The 10615-nt window shown below is 44.2% G+C and overlaps 1 protein-coding gene across 1 annotated transcript; it reads left to right on the top strand.

Annotated features, from left to right (window-relative positions):
• The first annotated feature begins 5543 nt into the window (after positions 1–5543).
• marchf5l (membrane-associated ring finger (C3HC4) 5, like) lies at positions 5544–9779 on the top strand. Its single transcript, XM_014128282.3, has 7 exons — positions 5544–5685; positions 6133–6219; positions 6426–6628; positions 6829–6959; positions 7164–7338; positions 8614–8780; positions 8919–9779. The coding sequence occupies exons 2-7, from the start codon at positions 6191–6193 to the stop codon at positions 9093–9095; spliced, it is 882 nt and encodes a 293-aa protein (XP_013983757.1). The 5' UTR covers positions 5544–5685; positions 6133–6190; the 3' UTR covers positions 9096–9779.
• Positions 9780–10615: the final 836 nt, after the last annotated feature.

Here is a 10615-nt window from a genome sequence, read left to right as displayed (position 1 = left end):
CTATTCAGGGTTGTCAGCGTGTGCACCGTTTTGGCTGGCTGGCTTTTCCATCATCTTCATGAATACATTTATCTTCAGCTAAATCAACTTTTCTCCCTTTACAAGATGACTAGATGAGCATTAGCGAAGTTATATTTGTGTGCATGTTTTTGAAATCATGGTTAATTAGAATTGGTAATTAGCTATTACTGAATATAAGTTATGTGTAGTGTATCTGTCATAAATTCCAGAACACCCAAAAATGTTTAGATAGGGTTTCTTTCCCTTTAAGAATAAAGTCTGTAATCAGAAGGACTGTTGTGTACTTTTGGCACAGAGGTATGGATTTTTGGCGGTCAGTAGGACAGTCAGACCTCTGAGAAGCAAGCAAGAAAAAGCAAGACCTAGAAAGAATAACGCGGTGACTTTGGCGATATCCCTTCAAAATAAAAGTATTGTAATGAAGATGGTACAAAATTATACAAATGGTAAAAATTCGTAATATTTTGTGAGGAAATGTTAGCACTTACAATTTTGTTTAACCAGTTAAATGAAACTAAATGTCATCGAAAATGTAATCTACATAATTGCCATAAGTAATTATCATGAGAGGGCAAAAAACAATAACTAGTAATGCTGCATACTCAAAGTAAAAATAGCTCAAATACACAATACAAATATAATATAAATATGAAACATTTTATATGATGTATTTCTATTCAACAAAACTGTATGAATAAGGCTTAAAATTACAGTTGAAGTCAGAAGTTTACATACACCTTAGCCAAATACATTTAAACTCAGTTTTTCACAAATCCTGACATTTAATCCTAGTAAAAAGTCCAGTTTTAGGTCAGTTAGGATCCCCACTTTATTTTAAGAATGTAAATGTCAGAATAATAGTAGAGAGAATGATTTCAGCTTTTATTTATTTCATCACATTCCAAGTGGGTCAGAAGTTTACATACACTCAATTAGTATTTGGTAGCATTGCCTATAAATTGTTTAACTTGGGTCAAACGTTTCAGGTAGCCTTCCACAAGCTTCCCACAATAAGTTGGGTGAATTTTGGCCCATTCCTCCTTTACCTGAGTCAGGTTTGTAGGCCTCCTTGCTCGTACACACTTTTTCAGTTCTGCTTCAGGGTTGGGATGGTGTTCTTCGGCTTGCAAGCCTCCCCCTTTTTCCTCCAAACATAACGATGGTCATTATGACCAAAAAAGTTATATTTTTGTTTCATCAGACCAGAGGACATTTCTCCAAAAAGTATGATCTTTGTCCCCATGTGCAGTTGAGAACCGTAGTCTGGCTTTTTTTTAATGGCGGTTTTGGAGCAGTGGCTTCTTCCTTGCTGAGCGGCCTTTCAGGTTATGTCGATATAGGACTTGTTTTACTGTGGATATAGATACTTTTGTACCTGTTTCCTCCAGCATCTTCACAAGGTCCTTTGCTGTTGTTCTGGGATTGATTTGCACTTTTCCCACCAAAGTACGTTTATCTCTAGGAGACAGAACGCGTCTCCTTCCTAAGCAATATGACGGCTGCGTGGTCCCATGGTGTTTATACTTGCGTACTATTATTTGTACAGATGAACGTGGTACCTTCAGGTGTTTAGAAATTGCTCCCAAGGATGAACCAGACCCAAAAAAATTCTGAGGTCTTGGCTGATTTCTTTAGATTTTCCCATGATGTCAAGCAAAGAGGCACTAAGTTTGACGGTAGGCCTTGAAATACATCCATAGGTACACCTCCAATTGACTCAAATGATGTCAATTAGCTTATCAGAAGCTTCTAAAGCCATGACATAATTTTCTGGAATTTTCCAAGCTGTTTAAAGGCACAGTCAACTTAGTGTATGTAAATATCTGACCCACTGGAATTGTGATACATTGAATTATAAGTGAAATAATCTGTCTGTAAACAATTGTTGGAACAATTACTTGTGTCATGCACAAAGTAGATGTTCTAACCAACTGAACAAATTGAAAATTGATAGATTGTGTTTCCATAAAACTAGGGTCCAGTATACTCACTAGAGTCCCTAAAGTACAAAACAGGTGAGTTTGAATAAAAAACTGAGTCACAGGACGCATTGCATACCAAAACAGCGTACAATGTAAAAGTCAAAGCATTCTGGTGGACACTTCGGAAAATATATAAACAATAATAATAAATGACTACATTCAAAAAGTCAAGAGAGATGCAAGTACATTTCTTTAAAAAAAGCATGCTTTATTCATAACAAATATCAATGACAATTGATCGTCAACAGAAATTGATCATCAACAGTAAAACTCATCGGTAGAATCAGCCCACTGGGCACAAATCAATGGCTGCCCAGAACAGGGCTCCGGGCAGCCGAGCGGAAATGGAGGAAAACTAGCCTCCCTGCGGACCTGGCATCTTTTCACTCCCTCCTCTCTACATTTTCTCCTCTGTTTCTGCTGCTAAAGCCACTTTCTACCACTCTAAATTCCAAGCATCTGCCTCTAGCTCTTTGCCACCTTCTCCTCCCTCCTGAATCCTCCTCCCCCTCCCCCCCCTCCTCCCTCTCTGCGGATGACTTTGTCAACCATTTTGAAAAGAAGGTTGACGACATTCGATCCTCGTTTGTTAAGTCAAACGATACCGCTGGTCCTGCTCACGTTGCCCTACCCTATGCTTTGACCTCTTTCTCCCCTCTCTCTCCAGATGAAATCTTGCGACTTGTGATGGCCGGCCGCCCAACAACCTGCCCGCTTGACCCTATCCCCTCCTCTCTTCTCCAGACCATTTCCGGAGACCTTCTCCCCTACCTCACCTCGCTCATCAACTCATCCTTGACCGCTGGCTACGTCCCTTCCGTCTTCAAGAGAGCGAGAGTTGCACCCCTTCTCAAAAAACCTACACTCAATCCCTCCGATGTCAACAACTACAGACCAGTATCCCTTCTTTCTTTTCTCTCCAAAACTCTTGAGCGTGTCGTCCTTGGCCAGCTCTCTTGCTATCTCTCTCAGAATGACCTTCTTGATCCAAATCACTCAAGTTTCAAGACTGGTCATTCAACTGAGACTGCTCTTCTCTGTGTCACGGAGGCTCTCCGCACTGCTAAAGCTAACTCTCTCTCCTCTGCTCTCATCCTTCTAGACCTATCTGCTGCCTTTGATACTGTGAACCATCAGATCCTCCTCTCCACCCTCTCCGAGTTGGGCATCTCCGGCGCGGCTCACTCTTGGATTGCGTCCTACCTGACAGGTCGCTCCTACCAGGTGGCGTGGTTAGAATCTGTCTCCGCACCACGTGCTCTCACCACTGGTGTCCCCCAGGGCTCAGTTCTAGGCCCTCTCCTATTCTCGCTATACACCAAGTCATTTGGCTCTGTCATATCCTCACATGGTCTCTCCTATCATTGCTACGCAGACAACACAATTAATCTTCTCCTTTCCCCCTTCTGATAACCAGGTGGCGAATCGCATCTCTGCATGTCTGGCAGACATATCAGTGTGGATGACGGATCACCACCTCAAGCTGAACCTCGGCAAGACGGAGCTGCTCTTCCTCCCGGGGAAGGACTGCCCGTTCCATGATTTTGCCATCACGGTTGACAGCTCCATTGTGTCCTCCTCCCAGAGTGCTAAGAGCCTTGGCGTGACCCTGGACAACACCCTGTCATTCTCCGCTAACATCAAGGCGGTGACCCGATCCTGTAGGTTCATGCTCTACAACATTCACAGAGTACGACCCTGCCTTACACAGGAAGAGGCGCAGGTCCTAATCCAGGCACTTGTCATCTCCCGTCTGGATTACTGCAACTCGCTGCTGGCGGGGCTCACTGCCTGTGCCATTAAACCCCTACAACTCATCCAGAACGCCGCAGCACGTCTGGTGTTCAAACTTCCCAAGTTCTCTCACGTCACCCCGCTCCTCCGCACACTCCACTGGCTTCCAGTTGAAGCTCGCATCTGCTACAAGACCATGGTGCTCGCCTACGGAGCTGTGAGGGGAATGGTACCTCCGTACCTTCAGGCTCTGATCGGTCCCTACACTCAAAGAAGGGCACTGCGTTCATCCACCTCTGGCCTGCTCGCCTCCCTACCTCTGCGGAAGCACAGTTCCCGCTCAGCCCAGTCAAAACTGTTCGCTGCTCTGGCACCCCAATGGTGGAACAAGCTCCCTCACGACGCCAGGACAGCGGAGTCAATCACCACCTTCCGGAGACACCACCTTCCGGAGACACCTGAAACCCCACCTCTTTAAGCAATACCTGGGATAGGATAAAGTAATCCTTCTAACCCCCCCCTCCCCCCCAAAAAGATATAGATGTACTATTGTAAAGTGGTTGTTCCACTGGATATCATAAGGTGAATGCACTAATTTGTAAGTCGCTCTGGATAAGAGCGTCTGCTAAATGACATAAATGTATTAAAAATGTAAATGTGTTTCCACACCATTTTAAGAAACATAAGCAATCTGATGATTGGTGTGATGATAACTATTTACATGATCTTACTAGGATAATATTTTTTAATTTCTCTGGCCAAAACGCTTGACCTGAGGCATATTTTGGCACAAAAGGCTGGCCTTGCACTTATTTAAATGTGTGAAGTCTGCAGCCTGCTCATCATCAGAAAAAGTAGGTAATTTACAGGAATGCCAGTCAGTTAACACTCCATCTACTGATCACATTGTTTCCATTGTTTCGCTTTAGCAGTTCGCTTCTCACCAAACCACCTGCTAATAGTCGGAATTAGGCACCACCATTATAGCGCAAGTCAAGAGTGCAAGTCTGGTATGGAACTGCGTTTTATTTCACACTGGAATCAAACAAAGAGTATGCTAAAATAGTTTATTTATTCCTTTGTAATTAAGATATAGTCCTGAATTAGTCGGTCAGCGGAGAGTGAAAGTGACAGTACAAAAGTGTAGACTGGACCCTGGTTTTACACAAACAATAGTTTTTCCTTTACAGTGCTGTTTGTACCATATAGTGTTCAGGGGCCCTACGCAAACTTTTTGTTCAAACTTATCTGTTTTGTATATTAGGGACTCTAGTAAGTAGGCCTCTGGTTTTATGGACACCCAAACGATTATGTACAGTGCAATATTTATGTCCGATATGAAAAAACAACTGGATTTCAGCTGATTGGACTCTCTTGAAGGGGCGAAAAACAAGCAGTGACGCTCCTCTGGGTGTAACTCTGTTGATTTGGAAACGAGAAGTGCTCCTAAGTAGAATGGAACCTCCATTTACTGCAACACAACCTACAGGAAATTGTGTATGGTTCTCTAAATGATAGGCGTGCACCGTGCACTGTGCATGCACAAAAAATATTGTTCACCATTTAGGCTTAATATTTATAAAAATAATTATCCCATAATATGTAATATAAATACTTGAAAGTATTCTTTGTATGATAGCTAGTATAATATATATATATATATATATATATATATATATATATATATATATATATATATATATATATATATATATATATATAATTCTGCACAATTTCGCTCTAATTATTAATTAAGCTACAAAGTATACAGGACGTTACTCTTATTCTGAAGGATTCCAAAAATACGTGACCCGGAAGTACTTTATTATTCTTGTCTGCTTTATGGTGGTGACAATTGACGAAGATTATTTAGCGATCAAAACTCTTCTCTTGTCATTCAGCTAGTTTAAAACTGACATCGGGGTATTTATATAGAGGCATTATTGAGGTGAGAAACCACTGTCATTGTTCAACAACTAGAAGTTATGAATTCCTCCATAGCTAACGTTACTAAACTATTTTGCTAGTCTACTAACAGTAACGTTATATACTTGACGCAATCTCGGCCTTAGCAAAATTCACAAAGCGATTAAAACGTTTTAATGGGAAACTGTATGGACGACATGTCATTTTATGATCTAACTAAAACACAGAAAACCAGCATCACAGCATTAGCTAGCTAACGTTATCTCAGATTAGCTTGCAGTTGTTCACTGACTGGGGCATGTCAGTTTGGCATGGCTGAAACAGCTAAATTAGTTACAAGTTTGGCCAAAACAAAAGTGAGTTAGTTGAATGTAGAAGAAGCAAGCTAATACAGGCAGTTGGTAAATGTTGTCTGTAATTTAACCAGATGCAGGATGTAGAGAAAGTGAAAATGACTGTTTGTGTGTAGGTCCTTCCTGGCTGGCCCATGCTGAGACAGGGACCTAGAGGAACTGAACGGACTCAACATGGCCTGTGTAGAGGAGCCCCCTGAGAAGTGTGTGTGTGTGTGTGTGTGTGTGTGTGTGTGTGTGGTGTGTGTGTGTGTGTGTGTGTGTGTGTGTGTGTGTGTGTGTGTGTGTGTGTGTGTGTGTGTGTGTGTGAGAGCGGGATAGAAAGAGAGAGAAAGAGACAGGTGTGTGTGTGTGTGTTCACCTTTGTCTGTGTGTATTCACCTGTGTCTCCCACTGTGTGTGTGTCCAGGCACTGCTGGGTGTGTTTTGCGACAGAGAGAGAGGACCGCGTGGCAGAGTGGGTGAGCCCCTGCAGGTGTAAAGGCTGTACCAAGTGGATCCACCAGGCCTGCCTGCAGCGCTGGCTCGATGAGAAGCAGAAAGGAAACAGTGGAGGAGCTGTCAGCTGCCCTCAGTGTGGCACAGAGTACAGCATCGTCTTCCCCAAGATGGGTAACTGACACACACAGAGTATAGTCTTTCCTGATATGGGCAACTTGCAGCCCACATGCACACACACAAGGTAGTTCTACTCTTTAGTGTCTTCTGTCCAGGTGTGTGTATTTTACTGACTATGTATATGTCTCTGCCCCCCCCCCCCCCCCCCCCCTTTTTTACTGACTGTGTATATGTCTGTCTGTCCCCCACTCCAGGGCCATTGGTGTACTTCCTCCAGCAGGTGGACAGGGCTCTGTCGCGGGCCAGTCCGTTCGCTGCTGCTGGGGTGGTGGTGGGGACAGTGTATTGGTCAGCTGTCACCTATGGAGCTGTGACTGTCATGCAGGTACATGACCCTCTACTCCTGACCCCTGAACCTCAAACCATTATACCCTTGCCCTAGACCCCATAACCTTTGACCATAACTAACACTAACTTACTAACTAGTTCAGTGAATCCATTGCGAACGCCAATGCAACCCAGAACACGAGATTCACAATTCCCTCCCTCCTTATCTCCCTCCCTCTCCCTCCTCCCCCTATTTCTGCAGGTGGTAGGCCATAAGAAGGGCTTGGATGTGATGGAGAGAGCTGACCCTCTGTTCCTCCTGATGGGTCTACCTACCATCCCTGTGATGCTGGTCCTGGGCAAGATGATACGCTGGGAGGACTACATACTGAGGTTGTGGCAGAGACACTCCTCTAAACTACAGCTGCTAGTGCCAGGTACACACACATACAGTGCAGTCGGAAAGTATTCAGATGCCTTGACTTTTTCCACATTTTGTTACGTTACAGCCTTATTCTAAAATTGATTAAATGTTTTTTCCTCATCAATCTACGCACAATACCTCATAATGACACAAGCAAAAACAGGTTTTTAGAAATGTTTTCAAATATATACAAATATTCAGACCCTTTACTCATAACTTTGTTGAAGCACCTTTGGCAGTGATTACAGTGTCTTCTTGGGTATGACGCTACAAGCTTGGCACACCTGTATTTGGGTAGTTTCTCCCATTCTTCTCTGCAGATCCTCTCAAGCTCTGTCAGGTTGGCTGGGGAGCGTTGCTGCACAGCTATTTTCAGGTCTCTCCACAGATGTTCGATCGGGTTCAAGTCCGGGCTCTGGCTGGGCCACTCAAGAACTTGTCCCAAAGCCACTCCTGCGTTGTCTTGGCTGTGTGCTTAGGGTCGTTGTTCTGTTGGAAGGCGAACCTTCGCCCCAGTCTGTGGTCCTGAGCGCTCTGGTGCAGGTTTTCATCAAGGATCTCGCTTTACTTTGCTCTTTTCATCTTTCCCTTGATCCTGACTAGTCTCCCAGTCCCTGCCGCTGAAAAACATCACCACAGCATGATGCTGCTGCCGCCACCTCGCTTCACCGTAGGGATGGTGCAAGGTTTCCTCCAGACATGACGCTTGGCATTCAGGCCAAAGACTTAAATCTTGGTTTCATCACACCAGTGACTCTTTAGGTGCCTTTTGGCAAACTCCAAGAGTGCTGTCAGGTGTGCCTTTTACTGAGGGATGGCTTCCGCCTGGCCACTCTACCATAAAGGCTTGATTTGTGGAGTGCTGCAGAGATGGTTGTCTTTCTGGCCAGTTCTCCCATCTCCGCAGAGGAACTTTGGAGCCCTGTTAGAGTGGCCATCGTGTTCTTGGTCGCCTCCCTGACCAAGGCCTTTCTCCCCAGATTGCTTAGTTTCTTCCATTTAAGAATGATGGAGGCCACTGTTTTCTTGGGGACCTTCAATGCTACAGAAACCTGTTTTTGCTTGGTCATTATGGGGTATTTTGTGCAGATTGATGAGGGGGAAGAAAAACATTTAATCAATTTTAGAATAAGGCTGTAACATAACAAAATGTGGAAAAATTCAAGGTGTCTGAATATTTTCCAAAGGCGCTGTGGTACATTCTGCAAATGAAATTCACTTGATACATTTTTTTTTTTTTTAACTCTCCTTTTTGTCTCTCTCCTCCCCTCACCCCCATCCCATACAGGTATAGGGCGTCCGTTGCCCCGTGTGCCAGTTGATGGGAGTAATGGAGGGGACCACCTGTCAGTGTCCCGTACTTTGTGTGGAGCTCTCATCTTCCCCTCCGTGGCCAGCCTGGTGGGACGACTGATCTTCAGCAGGGTACTTTCGTCTCTGCAACGCACCGTTCTGGTGAGGGGGGGTGGTGTGTGTGTGTGTGTGTGTGTGTGTGTGTGTGTGTGTGTGTGTGTGTGTGTGTACAGTATGTCTGGGGTGGCAGGTGTTTTATGTTTCTCTTTTTCTCCCTCTTTCTCTCCCTCTGTATTGTAGGGTGGTATAGCATTTGTGGTGATGAAGGGAGTGTTGAAGGTGTATTTCAAACAGCAGCAGTACCTCACCCAGGCCAACCGCCACATCCTCAACTACCCAGTGAGAGAGAGGGACATAGATGGAGAGGGACGGAGCGAGGGAGGAGAGGACGACACAGAGGATAGTGGAAACGAGTGAACACAACACTCCCCCTAACCCTAGAGGGCGAAGGAGGGACGGAGAGGTAGAGCGGCGATATAATTAGTTGGAGCAGAACCCATTGACAGCCTCCCAGAATCCTCTCTGTTTCCTGACATCACACAAAGAGAAACCTGCAATCAAGCACAATGTTGTTTTATTTTACTCAGACAAGGGGTGTGTTTAAGAGGTGTGTTTCCAAACAGATAACTTGTCAAATAGAAATGCAATTGTACGTTTTTTCTTTGAAAGTGTTAACTCCCATTGGTGTCTCCTGAACTCAACCATGCTCTGGTATTTCATTGTAAGATATCCACCCAATCGTGTGTGTGTGTGTGGGCGTGCGTGCGTGCGTGCGTGCGTGCGTGCGTGCGTGCGAGCGCACGCGCGTCTACACCAGGGGTGTCAAACATACTGCCCGCGGACCGGATCTGGCCGGCGAGGGGGTCGAATCTGGCCCGTGGGTGGTTTGAGTATATATTAAAAATATATAAGAATAATTTTTTGCACGTTTTTACTACAAGGAAATATAACCAATTTTTAGTGCTGTCTTTGTTGAAGACCGAACACGCCCCCCGGGGTAAAAGGAGTTCGACACCCCTGGTCTACGTTTTAGAACCCTTGCTATTTTATTTGCCTGTAAGAATGAATTAGCTAATAAAGTGATTTGATTGTTAAATACTACATTCTCTCTGTTATTATTGAAGTGGGATGACTTCTACTTTCCCTTAGTGCCTCATCAGCCAGAGGTAGGTAAGTTTGATAGTAGGGGAGGTGTAGAACTTTAAGTGAGGAAACAAGGGGTACAAATGATGACCAATGCCATCTCGGTAAGTCCATGTGAGTTACTGCCTCCGTTGCAATTGGACAACATTTACTCATTGATCGCTGATTGGCTGACATTATTGCAACACTTTGTGAAGCAACGTTTTATGTTTGTGCTTTTCCAATAACCAATTTGACTGGGTTCATACAAGTGACTGATTGATCGTGCCTGGGAGGAATCTTCACTATCAGTCTAAGCAATTTGGCAGTACGCCCAGAACAAAGGGATATCTCGGTTTCAAGGTCTCAGCTTGGAGAGAAGAAGCCTCGTGAGGTATTGGTCGGTCACATGCATGAACCAAACGTTAATGATGAATTCATTATGAATAAGCTAAATCAGAGCCTTTCATGTTTTGAGACCCACATTTTTAGCAAAAAAATATATAAATATTTTTTTGGGAGGGACTTGCCTGTTTTGCATGTTATTTTGGCATTAATACGTGTCACATATAGGTTTGCAAACAATGTAAAAAATATAACATACACACGGTCTCATTTTTGTTTTCTTGAGTAAGGAAGCTCCAAAATGCAGGTGTTTCAGCCTAGCTCAGTGCTTTCTGTGGTGGTGGGGCGAGCCAGTAAAAAAATAGGAGCATTACGCCATGATTGGCTCAGTGTTCTGTCACTCATGGGGACACTACGTCATCGCGAAGTTTATGTCCTTAGTAAGGGTAGACATCCAAAATTTCAGCCCT

This window comes from Salmo salar, chromosome 11 (assembly GCF_965601325.2).
Source record: "Salmo salar chromosome 11, fSalSal1, whole genome shotgun sequence".
Lineage (NCBI taxonomy): Eukaryota > Metazoa > Chordata > Actinopteri > Salmoniformes > Salmonidae > Salmo > Salmo salar.
The sequence above is the reverse complement of the archived record's forward strand: the minus strand, read 5'-3'. Positions and strand labels throughout refer to the sequence as shown.